At 41.0% G+C, this 17,760-nt stretch overlaps 1 protein-coding gene across 5 annotated transcripts in view; it reads left to right on the forward strand.

Moving 5' to 3' along the window:
• CFAP36 (cilia and flagella associated protein 36) overlaps positions 1 to 17,760 on the forward strand; it is a 47,486-nt gene that overhangs the window by 23,245 nt on the left and 6,481 nt on the right. For 4 of the 5 annotated variants that reach the window (XR_016442691.1, XR_016442690.1, XR_016442692.1 and 1 more), the window contains 5 exons: positions 553 to 640; positions 3,808 to 3,883; positions 5,307 to 5,448; positions 11,815 to 11,984; positions 12,472 to 12,627. Coding sequence is in view for 1 of the 5 variants with exons in the window: in XM_090049805.1 (XP_089905931.1) it covers positions 553 to 640; positions 3,808 to 3,883; positions 5,307 to 5,448; positions 11,815 to 11,984; positions 12,472 to 12,627 (632 nt within the window). In the remaining 4 variants the exon portion in view is untranslated. The remainder of the gene's footprint in view (positions 1 to 552; positions 641 to 3,807; positions 3,884 to 5,306; positions 5,449 to 11,814; positions 11,985 to 12,471; positions 12,628 to 17,760) is intronic. The other variant, XR_016442693.1, reaches the window with a different exon arrangement.

Genomic DNA, 17,760 nt, shown 5'->3' on the forward strand with positions numbered 1-17,760 from the left:
ACTTGTAAATACAAGTACTGTCCTGTGGAGTTTTTTCATGAGGTGCAACACATGTGTAGACACTAACCCAGCTGACTGGGGCATGAGGTTGCTTTAGTGAGAGGGCTGCCTACTGGCTAGCCCTGCACTGAAGCACCCTTGTGCCCCAGCCAGCTGCTCCATAGCACATTGAACCAAGTTGGAGCGGCCCTGAAATGGCAGGCTGATGCCCTGGGTCCCCTGCCAGCTGGAGCTTCTCTGACCTGGCTCAGTGTGCTGTAGTCCCAGGCACATATATAAATGCAGTACCTGGGAGCAAAAAACTCCAGCAGGACATGCACTGGAGTTTATTAATGTGCATTAATATATATATGTAGATGTGCTTGGAGTGTTGTTGGGAAGCTTATGCTAAGGAATCAATTTTTTTTGTGTCACTTCTGAAAAGTAGCATTGTAGGTAAGTAATTTTCCCTTGCCTTCCTTTCTCTGGCTGAGGAAAGGGTGCTAGATGGAGTGGAAATCCCCCCTCCCCTCCCAAATAATGCAGGAATTCTGCAGTTTTTGTTTTTTATAGGTGTACTACCTGGCTGTTTGACAGATGGCTCTGATATATTTACTGAAATTGAACAGCAAGAAATGAAAATACTGAGGGAAGTTTTAAGGTAAAAAATTGATATCCTACCTAATCATTTTTACAAAATAAGAAATAACAATTCTCATGTTTATTTTACGTGAGCATTTTCTTTGTCTACTAGGTGGCATAAATGTGCTTTTCAAAGTTCTAATTAAGAGAGAATCCAAGTACAACATTTACTGAATCAAAACATTGAGCATCCTGAAGTCAGCCATAACTTTCATCAGTGAAAAATTGTTTCCAAGGGGCTGTTTCATCAGCCTGGGGTTGCTGGCAACTGGAGCACTACCTAGGCCCTGTTCCTCTGAGCTCACCTTGAGTATGCTACAACGGCTCAGACAATCAGCTTGTTAGTTCAGCTTTCAGCTTCTGCATTGTCAGAGCACCCTGCAGTCCCAGCATATAGAACAGCCTGTGCATGTAGAAAGAATGAATTTTGCTTTTGCAGAAGGTTTTGTTCTTTTCCACAGCTTCATTGTAATTCTCGTGGAGGGGCTTCTTTTGAGTTGTAGGACAGTGGAGTTTTGGGAGTAGGGAGCCAATGTAGTTATTCTAGATTATTGTTCCTTCCCAAAAAATCCCAGTTGCATAAATAAAACCAGCAGACATTAGTAGGCTCAGTTTTCATTAAGGTGTGATAGTTCCCATCTCTGTTTAAGGGAGCCCTTGCCCCCAACCCTCAGGGGCTGGCTAATGGCATCATGATCATGGAAGAGACCAAGTAATACTCAAAAGCAGATGAAGGCAAGGGGCACTATATATTTTCTGCCTTCTGGATATTTCTCCTTTTACTTATAAAAGAAGAAACATCTCCTTTTTGTCACTCACTCTACCATCTGAATGAAGAATTCCCAGGAATTAACTTAAAACAAGAGTTTCCTGCACGGGGGGAAATGAGGCCCATTGTTTATCAGGACCAGTATTGCAGTTTTTGTTTTGTATTTGAAATAATCAAAGCTGTTTGGAGACTGGGAATTTGGGGTTATCATGCCAAGTTTGTCCTCTGATTTAGCAGTGCTAAATCATTATAAAAAAAATCACTTCATATTGAAGATCACAAGCAGCCAGCATGGATTTATGAAAAACAAATCATGTCAAACAAAGTTGGTCTCCTCCTTTGGCAAAGTAACTACTTGGATCAATAAAGGGAATGCTGTGGATATAGTGATTCTGAACTTCAGCCAAGCTTTTGAGAAGGTCCCACATGACTTTCTAATAACCAATTTGAAGAAATGTGGGATAGATAAAACTACTACAAGACGGATAGATAACTGGCTTAAACAAAGAGTAGTTATTAATAGGTCCATGTCAGAGTAGCAAGCGGTTTCAAGTGGAGTCCAACGGGGCCTGGTGCTGTTCAGTACATTTATTAACAATTTGGATGCTGGCATAGAAAGCTTCCTGAGCAAGTTTGCAGATGACATGAAGCTGGGAAGAATTATGAACATGTTGGAGGATGTGAGCGCAATTCAGAAAGATTTCAGTGGATTGGAAAGTTGGGCTAGTGCTAACAGTTTGAAGTTCAGCGTGGACAAATGCAAGGTACTACACCTTGGGAAGAATAATCAAACATACAAATAAGAAAAGGGTGACATCTGGCTGGATGGCAGCACTGTGGAAAAGGACTTGGGAGTCTTGATAGATTACAGACTCAATATGACCCTGCAGCATGATATAGCCACACAAAAGGTGAATGTGGTTTTGGGCTGGATCACGAGAAGTGTTAGGTGCAGGACACAGGAGGTGATAGTACTTCACTGCTTAGCACTGGTTAGGCCAGATCTGGAGTGCTGTGTGCAGTTCTGGGTGCCACATTTTAAAAAGGATGTGGAAAAGTTACAAAAAGGTCCAGAGGTGGGTAACAAAGATGATCAAGGGCTTGAAAGGCAAGTCATATGAGGAGCAGCTGAAGGAGCTAGGCATGTTCAGCTTGCAAAAAAGGGACACGATGGCAGTCTTCAAATACTTGATGGGCTGCCAGAAGGAAGGGCAGGGGAAGCAGCTCTTCTGTCTTGCTACAGAATGGCTTGAAGTTGCAGCAAAGTAAATTTAGCTGGGATACCTGGAAAAAAGGCTTCTTTACTGTTAGAATAGCAAGGCAGTGGAATAGACTGGCTGTGGAAGTTATGGACTCTCCATCATTGGAGGTGTTCAAAAATAGGTTGGACAGCCACTGGTTAGGGATAATCTATGCTTATGTTCCAATATGAGTATTTTCTATGCTTGTGAGCTTTGCTAGTTGCCCCCTCCCACTCCCCTTGTTACATATGTCAGGGTGTTCTTAAGTCTCCCTCAAAAATATTGGGTGTTGGCTGCATCAAGACTGGGAAGAACTTGGATTGGGGTATGCCAGTGCTCCTGCTGGGACTAAAGCCAGAGATTAATGGCTAGAAGGTCTTTCTTCTCCGCTCAGGGTCTGACCAGTCATCATTTTGGAGTCAGGAAGGAATTTAACTCCATGGTCAGATTGGTATGGACTGTGGGATTTTTTTCCTTCCTTTGTAGCAGGGGGTGTAGCCATATATCCAGGATCTCTAGAGCAGGGGTTGTCAACAGGGGTACATGTACACCTGCAGGTACTTGAGCAGGTTCTAAGGGGTATGCCAGGGTAGCTGCCATGTGTGAGCTTCCCCTGCCCTGTGGGGGTGACTGGCCAGACATGGAGGGCAGGGGAAGCTCGCATGAGGCTGCTGCCACTGCTCTGCATCCAGCTGCGTGCCACCCCCTCCCCCGCTCGGTGTCCTGTCACATGCTATGCCTCCGCCCCGCCCCACAGCCAGGGGTACACTGCTCTGCGTCCAGCTGCCTGGGAGTACAATGATTGAAAAAGGTTGAAAACCCCTACTCTAGAGCATACATTGACAGTATTTCATAGAACCAGGATATTGGCTGCTGTGGTTCACTTTTATCCATGGCAGGTTAGGATGTTAGGTCTATGTTGTATCAGGGTTGAAGGTAGTCTTGTGTAGAGTTCAGAGGGTGGATTATATAGGATGTTTTGGATAGGGGTGATCCTATCTCAGGGAGGGAGTTGAACTTTATAACCTCTGGAGGTCACTTCCAGCCCTGCTTCTCTATGATTCTATGGCTATCATGCCAAGTTTGTCCTCTGATTTGGCAGTGCTAAATGAATGTAAATCACGTTATTTTGAAGATTCCTGAATATTCTACACTGTATTTTGTCTATTTTGTCAGGAGGTCTAAGGAAGAATATGAAATGGAACAAGATAAGAAAAGGACTAAAGAGGCGAGTTCGTTATTTTTAATTCAGGTATGGCAGTAAGTCTTTAATATTTTTTTTTTTTATATCTTTGCCTTGGACTGAAAAGTTTTTACTAAGAATAAATCTCATCCATTCACATATACCTTGCAGAGGAAATAAAAGGGTTGCTAGAGACCGCCTTGTTGCCATTATAAATTAAAGGACCTTTCCTTTTGAAGGTTCAGTTTCTCTTTTAAGAGTGTTGTACATGTATCATTGACCTAAATAGCATCATTAACTATAGAGGAAGCAGCCTATTCACATCTCCTGCTAATGTGGTTACCTCTCCCTCATTCCTGCTAAGCCCTTTCTGCTGCCCCTAGGGCTCCTCTCTGCTGCTGCCTCAGAGCTACCTCCAGGCCCCCCAGGCCTGCACGCCTGGCAGGGTAGCAGCAGTGGGGAGGATCCACAGTACAGCCCTGGTGCAGCAAGAAGGCCCCAGCAGTGGTGAAGGTAGGCAGTCACACCTGCTGCCAAGTCCCCATTTTGCCCCCCCCACGCCCAGCAGCAGCTTCTGTCAATCCACTGCCTCTGCATCCAGGCCACTGACACTGAAGCCAAGGAGCAGGTCTAGCCCGTCCTCGGGATACAAGGGCAGCCAGAGAGTGCTGGTGGCAGCTGGGGCCCCGGCTGTGCTGCCTCTGCTGAAGCTGCCACCCACCCACGTCCATGTCAGCTCCTCACCCATGGCCTCTTCCCATATAAGGAAGTTTGTGGGGTGTTGCAGTTGGAGGGGTGGGGAGGATCTGACTTGGCCTGTGACACAGGGCTTCTTGGCTGTCTCATGCCTGGAGTTGACGCATAGGAGTGGTTGGGTGAGGTGTACTTCTCCTTGTTATTCTCAAGAGTGTTGTAGAAGTGGTATGGACATACCCTAAGAATTGTTCCAGACCCAAACTGAGATTCAGGGAGCTAGGTTGCTCCGAGGGGTACCAAGTCACAGCCCGGAGAAGCGTGATGATTATAAAAAGTTCTTCACCAAGGAAAGTTATCACAGGAAGCTGTGAAGAGAGGTTGTGTCTCACACATGACCATTTTATTTCTGTATCCTTTTTCTCTTCTGAGGTTAGGAGAATCAGAATCAGGATTAAAAATAAATAAATAAATAAAATCGCCCCAAATAGACTCTCAGACCAAACAAAGTTCTCAGAACAGATCTTCTAATTCATTTCCTAATCCTGAATTCCAATCCAGAGAAAATGAATGTGGAAGCTTGACTAGATAGAAAGTCCTAAACAAAGTGCAGTGTTCCTCCAGAAATACTCTCCCAGTGTCTTGCAGGCTTTCTACTCTTGATCTACAAGAGGCGTAGTGATGAAATTCTCTTTCCAGTATCAGTATTAGTTTGATTTTTTTTTTTAAAGGAAAAATAAAATACCAAGAAATGAATCATCCCAGTTTAATATAACAGACTTTTTTTTCCTCCTCCAAGTCCAAGGAACATGATAAATCGAAGTCAGCAGATGTTACGTACAACCGTCCAGGATATTCAAATGAAGCTGCAAAAGTTAAGGAATCCCTTGAAAATGTTGAGAGAGTTGATGACTTTGAAGAAATTGCAAAATTATCATTAGGTAATGTTGCTGAAAAGTATTTTCAGACTATGTAGTATGCGCTTTAATCTAAATAGCCTGCTCATATCTATTTATTATAGGAAAAAGGAAGTCTGACAGTCTTTTGCCTATGTTTACTGGGGATGAAGAGGGTAAAAAAAGAAATGAGTGAAATTGTGAGAAAGATAGTTGTAAAACACACATTGTTACCAGATTTGCCCGTCACTTTGGGGTGTGCTCATTTATTAGGGGTACGTTGCTGGGGGTCTCTGTAATTCTGTCAATGTGCTGCTTGTGTTACTTGTGTTTCTATAGGGAGCTGTATCTCTTCCTTCTGCAAGTCCTCACCCCCACTGGAGCTATCTTGCAGGACTCAGTTCAATGGGGCTGGGTTCTTCCAACCCCTGAATCAAACACATGTACACACATACACACACAGATCAACAAGACATGCCTGAGCCAGGCTGGGTTATGTAGCATTGACAGGCTAACACCCTCATATGTCTTGAACTTGGTTCATCAGGGCAACAATAAAATGCAGTCAGACACAAGCATACAGGTTAACATAGTACATCTGAGTCAGGCCGAACTATTCAGGATTGAGAGGCTGACACCCTCATGTGCCTTGAACTCAGTTCATCCCTTATTTCAGTAGGACAATAATACGTGCAGTTAGACACATGCTAACAGAGTATATCTGAGCAGGCTGGGTCCAATCAGCACTTTCAGCTGATACCCTCATGCGCCTCAAAAATCAGCATGTCATAATCTCTTGTCACAATGGCCCTAGTAGTAACCCCCTAGATGAGCAGACCCCACTGTGGTTTTGGGCATTACAGGGAGCTTTGGCTTAGGTAAAAGAAGCATTGCTACAGAGCAAATGGGGAGGTCAAGGTGAAGAAAGAGTAGATGAGGTTCAGTGAGAAAGTATAGCAGCCAGCTTGACAATAAAAGTTATTTATTGCCAGGTATATGAACTTATGATGATACCAGTAGTAATAGCCATACAAGAGAGAGACAAATAAACAATTATAATTTTACATAGTTTCAGTTAGGTTTTTGGGGAAGTCTAGCTCGAGTTTGATTAGCATAAGTCAGGTTTAGAAATCTGTGCCTGGAGTAAGAGAATAAGAGTCAGGTTCCTAGAGGCAGAGAGAGAGAGAGGGAGAGACAGTAATCCGCAAAAGTCCAGTCTAGAAAGCTGTTCCTGGAGTGAGAAAGCAAAAGTCAGGTTTAAAAAGCTTTGCCTGGAATAAGAGGATAAAAGTCAGGTTCCTGGAGTCGGAGAGAGAGAAAGTTGGGATCTCACCACTCAGTGAAGCTTGAACCGGTTGAGGTTCCCAGGTATTGTTGGAGCTTGCGGACAGGCAGAGTCCTCAGCACAATCAGTGGAGGGATTCCAGGCAGAAAAGGAGTAGAACTGGTGCAGTTTTGGATCCAAGCATCAGGACAGAAACTTGAGCTTGGTTAGGGGTTTTGTAGAGGACATTAGGTTTGTTTATGGGTAAACAATAGCTCAGATGTTGGATAATAGGAACTGATCACTCCTGGCTATGGGTGACATTACTCTGAGGGAGCTCACAATACAGACAGCCAGATTCAGTGTTTTGGATATCAGTAGAGGAGTCATTACTAGAATTGGTCTGATAAATGCTGAGCTGGGTGTGTATAGATGTGGGTTGATTAGCATTTGGAGCAAGGATTGCCCATCATGCAGTGCTCCCCTGCTTTTCTGATCCCAGAATTCAGTGCGGTCCTTGCCTTGGAATCTCTGTTCTCCATATTGAATGCTAATGAAGATGCATGCCTGTCCCATCTCCCATTTAAATGAGTTGTCATCCAGTTCCATCTCTGATGCAAATGAAGCCAGGGGAGTTGCTTCACTCCTATCAACTTTGTCTGGAGGGGTTTAGGTGCGTCTCCCACGGCATCTTCCTTGTCTTTTGTAAGTCCTTCCTCTAAATCAGTTCTTGTTCAGGCTGGCGGGGGAGAGTTCTTTGTGAGTCAGACAGGCTGCATACTGTGCCAGTGTTCCCAAGAACATAGAGCTGAGAGGTAACAACATTGGTTTAATAATTAACCAATTAACTGTTATGTTTCTCACTGTTCTTTGGTTCAGTGTTCTTAAAGTACAGGCTGGAAATTAACTGCTGGGAATTCTACAGTATAACATCATGAATCCAGTTTTCAAAATTCTGGAATTCTCAAAAAATCAGCACTTTTTAAAAATACACTACATCACGGGTTTTCAACATTTTTTGACCGGTGTACCCCTGGCGGCCAGTCACAGAGCGAGGGCAGGGGGAGGGAGTAGTGGCAGCATGGGGTGGTGGTTGGCGACAGCTGCTGCATGCAAGCTTCCCCCTGCCCTGCTTCTGGCTATCCAGGTAGCACCAGGCTGTATACTTTCCTGGCTTCAAAAATCCAGAATTTTCAAATTTCCAGCAGGTGCTAGATCCCAAGGATGCCAAATTTATGAAGTTATACTGTATTAACAAAAATACTTTTTGAAATAAAGAAGAAATTAAAGATATCAAAATATAGATCAATATTTTAATCTTCACAGTTCAAAACATTGAACTTGGTATAGGATGTTAGTTTGAGAGAAATTAGTTCAGCTAATTTACCACAATCTACTTATAAATACAAACTTGTATCCTAGTTATGCACTTCTCTTGAGCATGTGATTTTGCCATTAGTATGGAACTATGGGTCCTTAAATATAGGTTTTATCTCTAATTAAGGTTATATGCCCATGGAGGTATGGGACTGCTCAGTTCAACCAAACAATTCCATAGTAGAATTTAGGAATTTATATAGGCTACTTAGCTCCAAAGTAAAGTCTCAGTGTCTATGCATGTGGCCGTCAGGCTGCAGGAAACTAACTCCACTGTAGGTTAGTACTTGTAAACACATGTACTATCCTCCAGCAGCACTTAATGTGCCACAGTGCACTTGTAGATGCTGATGGGGCTGGCTGGGGCACAGGGGTGCTTCAGTGCAGGGGCTGCCTGCCAGCTAGCCCCACGGTAGAGCACTCCTGTGCCCCAGCCAGCCCCTCTGCAGCACGTTGAGATGGTGGGGGAGCAGCCCTGGCCTGGCAGGCTGACCCCTGGCTCAACATGTTGTAGTCCCAGACACATGTAAATGCAGTGCCCAGCAGCAATATAGTTTTATATGAATGCTGGGGTTTAATTAATTCGCATTAATGGTATGTGTAGATGCACCCCAGCCTAGTTTTGGCATGTGTGCCTATTGAAGACTTTTATATATTTCATCCCAGAACATAATTCATACGTAATTATTTTGAAACTATTTTAACTTCTCGAAAATGTTACTGTTGTTGGTTTTCATTCCACTTTAAAGGTTTACACAGTGGTAAATCTTGCTTACAAGCCAATTCAAAACATTTTCTTTTTTAGGTTAGTTTTCTTACTTGTAGTAGCTTTATGAAGTCTTTGAAATGCTGAGGGTTTTTCCTCACAGTATCTTTCACAATAAGGAAATACAGTTTTCTGTAATACATAGTATTAAACTTAGTGTAATGATTGTCTCCCACTTAATTAGTTATCTAGAAGTTGCACTAAATCCATAAGTAAGAGTAATCTTATTAGTTAAATAGAATTATCATCATACATTTTATTCAGAGGGTTTTAACTAAGATACCTATTTTATGAGAAGCATTTAGTTTAGTGCAACTAATTCATCATTTGGTTAATACACATATAGACGTAATTTTTTATGTATTAGTTGGAACTGGAATGAAGGTGGGTGCCCAGTTTCACAGTTAGTGATTTGTTTTTCTAGACAGATATTCAGATGATTCACTCAAGGTATTTTGACAGCTGTGTTCATATTCTCTTTCTCCATTTCTTAGTGGTCTCCCTAGGTGGGATTTTAATAAGTTTCTTTTCTATAATAGAACTTTAGTTCTTATCGTTCAGGGGTCTTCAGCTGGCCAGGTCTCTGTTGTACATATTTCAGTTTCAGGGAACGATGCATTGAACAACATGTGGCATTTAATAAATTTTCTGCTGGATGGTATGACCTGGTGGTTCTTGGCAAAATTGATGCCAGCCAATTGGAGAAAGACCCATGCTTCTGATAGTGATTTGAAATGTCCAGCCATGATACAAGCGGTATTGCATTTCATCATCTAGTGAGAAAATGAGGCACTTCACTGATGATTTCTTGTAGTTTTGTGTGGATAATTCCATTATTGAAAACACCTTTGGTTTGTGAAGACATGTTGAGCCATATGTTAATCACCTACTCTTAGCTCCAGCCATCAACCTACTTCTGCAGGTTATATTCTGCAGGCCCGTTTGTGCTGTGATCTTTGGTTCAACCTTACACTTTGTGCTTTTTCATCTGTACTTCTAGCTGTCGACAGAACTGTGTAATTTGATTTTAGTCTGTTCACAGACACCTGGATTGGCTCTGATTTAGTGTAGTAATTCATTTTGCAACAATAGAAAGAAATTTGACATATTTGATCGGTCACCATGCAAAGATAACAATTCATGAAATCTTACAAAACATCTGTTCTCATATTTGATTAGTCCATATTCTTCCATTAATAGGATTTCTGTAACTGTCAGTCATAGCATGGATCAGGCCTTACATTTTGGTTGGTACACCTTACAGGGCTAGTTGAAACTGTCTTCCCACCATACCAATTGTGCCTATAGAGAAGAGAGGATTGGTAGGGTGCATGTTTTTGACATCACTTGTCTATTATTCTACCATTAAGCTGACAATTTACCAATCTTCACTGCTTGTCCTATATAGCTAGTACAACTAGTATTTATTAGTATGTACCAGTTAGTAGAGGAAGGTCTTTCTTAAAAAGGAAAAGGAGTCTCTTCCAGAAAGAAACACTGTTTTTGAAAATCAGTCCATTGGTGAGATTTTAATATCTATGTTGCAACAGTAATAAGAGTAGCTGGCATTGGGATAGATGACTGCATACACAAATGGTTGTAAATATGTTGTCATCAACAGGATGCTCAAGGGCCTTGCAATGTAATGAAAACTCAGGCACACTAAAGCCTCTCTTTGTCTCCTAGGAGATCTGCAATGGAAAACAATAAGTAGACAGTCATTTAACTGAAGACTGTATCAATGTCATCACACAAGGGTACTTAATTAAGGTTACACAGGCAATGTTAGTTTTGGCATTTCCAAAATCTGAGTGCTTGACTTTGCCACCTTAACATTCTCTTAATATTGTTTTGTGTGTAAAATTTATTTAGACTGAACTAAAGAAAAGGAGAAGCACAAATACAAAAGAAAGTATGCTCTTACAAGGGAAACAGCACTGTTAATTCATAGTGATCCATCTTGGCTGTTGAAGGTATAGTGTGTATCTATACAATTTTTGGTTGTTATAGTGGATGTTTATATAGGTTGGGAATGCATGTTTTTCCATTGCTAGAGAATTAGTTGATTAAGGACATGATTTTAGATTTAGTAGAGTTGTAGATGGATCCTTGAGTTCTGGGGGAAAAACAGTTCTCACCTTATACCTCAAAGACAATTGTTTGGAGTATATATAAGGCCAGGTTACTCGTGACGTTATATATTTTATGATACAACGTCAGGGGATCTTCAGAAGTCTCAATGGATGTACAGTAATCTAAAAAAGTAGCCACGCCGTGAACCAGGAACACACCTGTTGACATTTCTCTCTGGAGTTTTGGCTGCTTAGGCTGTCTATAGACAATTTAACAGACAAGATTTTGCCAGGAGAATTGTGAGTGTGATTAAGTTCACAGTTTAGAATATTTTGGCACTCTCCCTAGGTTCTACTGTTCATGGAGGGATGTCTGGTCATGTATTTTTTTTAATCCTTTGATAGGTATGATCAGGATTGTAAGACTTTCTGGATGCAGATGCCTAACTGCCACCATTTATTGAAGTAATCAGTGCATAGGGGTAGGCAAGTTTGTTGAGACCTAACTTCTCCATGTTTTATTTTCAGTATAGCCATTAGCTTTCTGTTGAAGAAAGTGTCTGAGATGGTGGGAGATTTAGAAAGCCTTACCTTGTATGAAGCATGCTTCCCACGCTCTTCCTACCGTCCCCAAAACAAACTCTGTGTTTGGGATCTTTTTTGGAGGTCTGGGTGCCGCCAGAGTCAGGAACCTGGCTCTAGAGAACAAGATGATCTCACAGTACCAACATATTTATATGAAGTATTTTTTTCTGGCGCTTACCCTCACAAAAAAAGGTTATTCCACTATTTCCTGTCTCAGTGAGAAGTTTACTTCTAATTGAATAGACTTTCCAATGTTGGGGGAATATTAATTTATCCAACATCTTTTAATTTGATATATCTACATCTGCAGTGTTTCTAATTTGTTTTTATGGCAAATTGTTGTCTAGAAGAAACACAGAAATCCACTAAGGAAAAATTAAGGCCAGTGCAGCGTCCGATAAGAGAGCCAGAACACCCTCCAGAGCTTGCCACAACCAAAGTGAAAGAAGAGACTAAGAAAAAGGCAACTGGAAGTTGTTCAGAAAATTTAACAGGAGAAGCTGGGACTGAAGGACTTGTAAGTAAAATGATTGCTCCACTTAAAGTTTGGGCAAGATTTCAAACAGCAGTATAATGCTATTATATAATAAACAGTATTATATAACCAGTATAATTTCTTTTGTCAGAAGCAAGGAGTTTTTTGCGGAAATTTTCTGTATATAACTAATTTTGCAGTAAGTTCAGTGATCTAATTTTCAGACAGCTATAATTCAGTAGAAACTAGACCTAGAAATCTTAGCCTTGGAACAGAATTCAGTTTTTGGAGTTTGCCCTTCTAAGAGTTTCTTAACATCTGCATGTATGGTGTACTTTGGATGACTGTGGCACTTTAATTCTCATTCATTCATTCATTCATTCAACTCCACTCATTCATTCAGTATTTCTAGGGTCAAATATCAAGGTAAGCATTAGCTAAATTCCATGCCCCTTCATTAACAAATACACGAGTGTGTGCACACTCTGAAATCAGTTTTCAAGTAAATTCACCTTTTAAATAATTCCAGAATTTATCAGAGCTTGGAGTACATGAGCTCAAACAACGAGAAGATTACCTGAAGCAGAAGAGAGATGTACTGATGGCTATGAAGAAGGAGTCAAGAAGTAATGTACAGTCACCATCAAATACAGATCAGAAAGAAGAGGCATTATCTCCTAAAGAGGTGAACGGTGTAAACGTTTTAAATCAGCATGGCTAGCCTCGTCACAGGGCACTTCAGTGAAAACATGGATATTGCAGCTCAGTACTGAAACAGGACAAAAGAACAAGCAAGGAATTGTAGAAATAGCGGCAAAATATCTGTGCACAATTAACAACAATCTAATCATGAGAAGGAAAGGAAAGCTTAGTGATTAAATGAGAATTAAATATATTTTCCCACAATAGTACATTTTCATAATTAATTCAAGTTCATGCAGCTAATATTGTTCAGTTATTTCACTAATTGACAACTTGGCCTAACCTGCTAGCAAAATGGGACTTTTCTTACTAGTTGCCTCAAATATTAGTCTTTTTCTTTGCTACCATATGCAGAACAATTTTAGTGGTCATTGATGTGAGTTGGATTTTTTCCGGAATGTATGATCTTATTTTACGGAAAATTTGAGTAGGGTTAGTTCCTTTTCCTTTGAAACTTAGTAAAGTGTGTTGGGTATATGATAAGTGAAGAAATTGCCTATAGATTCAATTAGTGTTGTGGAGTTTGTAATATTAAGTCTGTAGAAGGGTCAGGCAGTCTGAAGGATGGATATATTGGAAGCAGTTTTTCTGCGAGAGGAATGGAATCATGGGAAAGCTAACATCTCTTTAAAACTAGCACAATAGCCTATAAAGGCACTTCCATTTCCTGTCTTTAGCTGTCTTTGAGGGATGGCCTAAAAGTTCATTGCTGTAGTCTGTCATTCTGTGGTAGAGGCAAGAATAAATTTAAAGAACCTGTTTGGTATAATACAAGTAGACTATGCTGCCTATGAATAGCAGCATCACAGCCAAAGAAAGGAATGTTTCCTTTTTTTTAAACTGAAAATGCAGATGACAATACTTAGTGAGTACTGGAAGTCTGGTAGGAGAAATGAAGATCCAGTGCTTGTAGGTCTGCTTTTTGCTGTCTGTTCATGCAGAGGAAGAATGGAATCTGTTATTTCTAGATAAGAGATCTTAAGTTGAGCAAAATTATAGCCTTGGGCACCTGAACCATAAAGCATTCTTCAGCAGAGTTTTCCATGAGGTTTGTAAAAATGACTTAAGTGTGTAAAGTAAAAAGTACAGATTGTATACTCTCTAACAAGTTATCAGTTGTTTATACTAGCTGCTGGCAGAAAAAGAGCTCTGCTAAACACATAGATGCTTTATGATTTTCACTGAAGCAACTGTTTGCTATCAAGTGCTTGTTTGCATGCACATTTTACTGTGGCTGCATATGTACTTTATATAAGGGTTTTTTTTACCATAGCAGTACCCCTACAGTGTGTCTACCTTGTTCTTCCTCATGCTTTTGAATAGAGGGCATAAAGGGGAATGAGTTCTTCTTTCTTTTTAGTTCTTCCTAAGCATCTTAGGACAGTGTTTAATCCTTGTACACTGCAGTTTTTGACTGTACAGCCATGTACTCTCTGCTCACAATTAGCAGTTTCTTTGTTTTCCTTGTTTCCTAGACTTTTTATTCTTGTCAACAAGCAATGAGAGAATTTGTTTGACTTTCATCACGTGGCTTCCCCTAGCCTAGCAAGGCCTTCATCTGAGATCAACTAGAACTTCACTCCCTTTGTTTAAGCATTGTTTCTTCCAGGTCTCCAGGCTTAAAAATCTACACCTATTTGTGACAGGACTATGTTGGCCAGCAGTAGACTGCACTTGTGTCTTGGCTTTCTGAAAGAGTCCCATGTTCCAGGGAAGTGTGCCATTTGCAAGTCCTTCATTTCCCAAGCCAGAGAAGTTTGTGAGGCTGGGTTCTTAAGTGTAACCTGCTTAGTTAATATCTGGGCCCAGCCTTAGAACAGGAGGTGAAAGATCCAAGAAGGCATAAATACTAGGGAGGGAGCCTGCACTCCTTCACAGTTTTGTTGTTATTGAAGTCAAAAGTTGGGAGGAGGGCAATGGAAGGAGTTGAGGAAAATATTTACAGTTGAAGTTCCTGAAAAAGTGTTCCTCATCTCTTTCTTGCTGTTTAACTTCTTAGACTCTTCGGCAGCAATGCAACACCAACAAACTTGGATGTGCCTTAATGCCAGGGCATAGTGCTCCCTGGTAGTGTTATGGAATCACAAGGACCAGTAGAGGGAACTCTCAACATTAGCTTTTTCAACACCAGCACTGAGTCTGCAGCATGACAGTGGGCTTCCTTATTCACTAAGACTACAGGCATTGGTGTTTTCAGCCTACCCAGAAGCTGTGCAACTCAGTGACCACTCCGTCCTTAAGTTGTACTTCCTTTCTTCAGTGGGAGACCTCATTGTTCTGCAGGAGCCAAATTTCTCACTGCTATCATCCGTGGCCTGCCACTGACACTTTACCTGCACAATTGTTTCCACTGTCAACGCAACCTCTTGGCCTTTTATCTTCTGTCTCCTTGCTTGACTTCAGTAAGGACCAGGATTTGACACATGCACCAGTGCTTATCAAGGCTGTATCTTCCACAGTCTTTCTCCATCCCATTGCAAGTACAGGCTCCCTCTGGGGAGAAGTATTGGTCCATGCAATTCGTGACTCAAGAATGGTGGCAGGCAATTCCCAATAGGCGAATTCAAGGAAAGGTCTAGATACTGTTCCTTTGCCTTCATGGGTTCTAAAAGCGGAGCCTCCAGTAGCAGTCAGAGGCATACTCCACCAGAGCTAACACATACATGAGGTCCTTTCAAAATGTCCCTCCAGACACTTGAAGGCAGCCACCACAAGCAATATTCATGCCTTCAACAAACAGTGCAGTCACTGAAGTTTCCAAATACTGTGCCACACTGAGGAAAAATGGTCTTGCAGTTGCTATTCACTCATGAGTTATCCACAGTGGGATGTGCATGTGGCTAAGCACTCAAAAGGAGAAATTTATTTCCTGTAGTGATTGGAGAACTGTAGTCCATAGGCATATTTGGCATCTTCTCTCTCTTCTTCCTGGGTGACCTTCACATCCTGAGATTCTGATGTTGAGAGGAAACCTGACCAATAGGACTGTGCAATGCGTCTTACGGTGCAAAGCATAAGGAGGAGCAAGGTGAATGCACACTAGATGGGTACTGTTAAGATACCACTGCCAAGGCTGGTCTCCAGGTTTGAGTTCACAGGGTGCATGTGACTCGCAGTGGAGTATGCATAGGACCATATCACACTCCAGTTACCATTGTAGCTTCACTTTGTGGTCATAGCCAAAACACTGGCCTAGAAAACTCAGTCTTCTAATTTGTGGTACAATCAATGCACTTTTTAAAAAAAGACTACTGTGAGTCATAAAAAGATCATCTTGCCAGAAAAGCTGTCTCCCCTTACATGCATACACACAGCTTCAGTTATTTAGTAGCGCAAAGTTGAGTCTCTAAGCAATGCCTCCTTTTTCCTCCTCCCTTCCCTGCCATTTTTATTCTAATCACTGCTTTCTAGTTAGCTCTGCTTCCTGCAATCTCTTCACAACATCTGATGAAGCCAGCCTGTTGCTTACAAAAGCTTATGCTATGCATCTCTGATTCTGGTGGTGTTTAAGGTACAAATCAACCCTGCCTTCTGCCTGAAATCAGAAAATCATTCCAGTTGAGGGTGCAGGACACAGTCGTTTACATTACTCCAAAAGCAGTGGTCTAGTGATGTCATGACTGTGGTGGCCCAGGAATTATGCAGAAGGCAAGGATTTCTCAGTGATATCTTTAATGTCTTGGATTCAAAAGCTTATCTAACTAACTATCTCAGCTATGCAGGTGGCCCAAGAAAAGATTATCACCCTAAAAATCTTTGTCTCTCCAAAAAGCAGAACAATCTTACCTGATGAAATCTATGTTACCCAACATCACAACTCAAACAGCCCGTCTCTTATTAAATCCAGCTACAGATTCTGCTCTAAAACAAGGGAAAGAAAAGTGAAGTCCAAATGAACAAGACAGGGAAATTAAGAAATGCTTCCTTTGCACTGGTGTTTGGATAGTCAAAGAATACGTAAGCTGCTTTTAATGTAGGATAGAAGCACTGTTTGCTGTGCTACATATTTAATGCAGCCATAAGTCCAGCAAAAGACAACTGTTTTGCTTCCCAGCTTTGTGCTGAAACTTTTCCTACTGGAACAAAAAATTGGAGATTACAAGAGATACAAGAATCAGGTGCCAGGTTCAGGCCCTAAATCCAGAAGAGAAAAAGTTAGATAAACTTGCCAGCCTACTCCTTGGTTTGATCTTTCTGGTTTGCTTTATATCAGTTTGTCATACAATTGGTACAATTAGTTTTGAAGTGAAAAGCAGAAAAAAAATGTGTGGAAATATATTGAAGACTGACTGCTTTTTTAATTAAAGGGTATTTTTTTTTTAAATTTGATATGACATAGCTAGAAATGCAGGAAATTCCTATGTTGTGGCCGAAATGGTGATTTACATAAAAATCCCTTCTCTCTCATTTTGAGGCTTATGGTCTGTTAAGCTCCATTTTTGCTTTGATTACTTTTGAGACTTTCTTGTTTTAAAATTGAAATGAGCAATTTTCTTGGGCGAAAACCCCAGCAAGAAATGTCTAGCTGACATCAGGGTTATTGGCACACAGACATACAATAGTAGCTTCTCTTCTACTTCTCCAGAAAAGATGTTGCAATAAGAAAGCTGTTAATTACATCCTCTCACAATAACATGTAGGAGCCATGCCAAGTATGATGTCACTGGCAGAGTCACCTTAACTTGCAGTGAGCAAAATGCTCATTTAAAGCAAGACTTTGAGGAAGAACTGGATGTAAAAGTAGTTAAATTACACTGAGATGACTTTAAAATGTGCTAACTAAAGGACTGTTAGAAAAATTAAAAGACCCTTGAAGGCACCTGGAATAAAAAAAAAAAAAAGAGCTCAAAACAGATGCAAGTGAATCAATGCTGACTTAACCTGAAATAGCAGTTATTCTGGAAGACCAAGTTGATAGAGGTGCCAGTGCAAAACTGGTTCCAGTTCGTTTCTTGAGGTAGCACACAACTGGAATAAGAGCCAAAGTGAAGAGTTTCTTTTAAAAAAAAATCTCTTCCCCCCCAGTATTGTTTTCTTTTTTAAAAAAAATTTCCATGGAATAAGGTTTTAATAAATCCTCTCCTAACTGAAATGCAAATATAGTTAGAAAAGTTTG

This window comes from Crocodylus siamensis, chromosome 1, assembly GCF_052110815.1.
Source record: "Crocodylus siamensis isolate JL-2025a chromosome 1, ASM5211081v1, whole genome shotgun sequence".
Classification (NCBI taxonomy): Eukaryota; Metazoa; Chordata; order Crocodylia; family Crocodylidae; genus Crocodylus; species Crocodylus siamensis.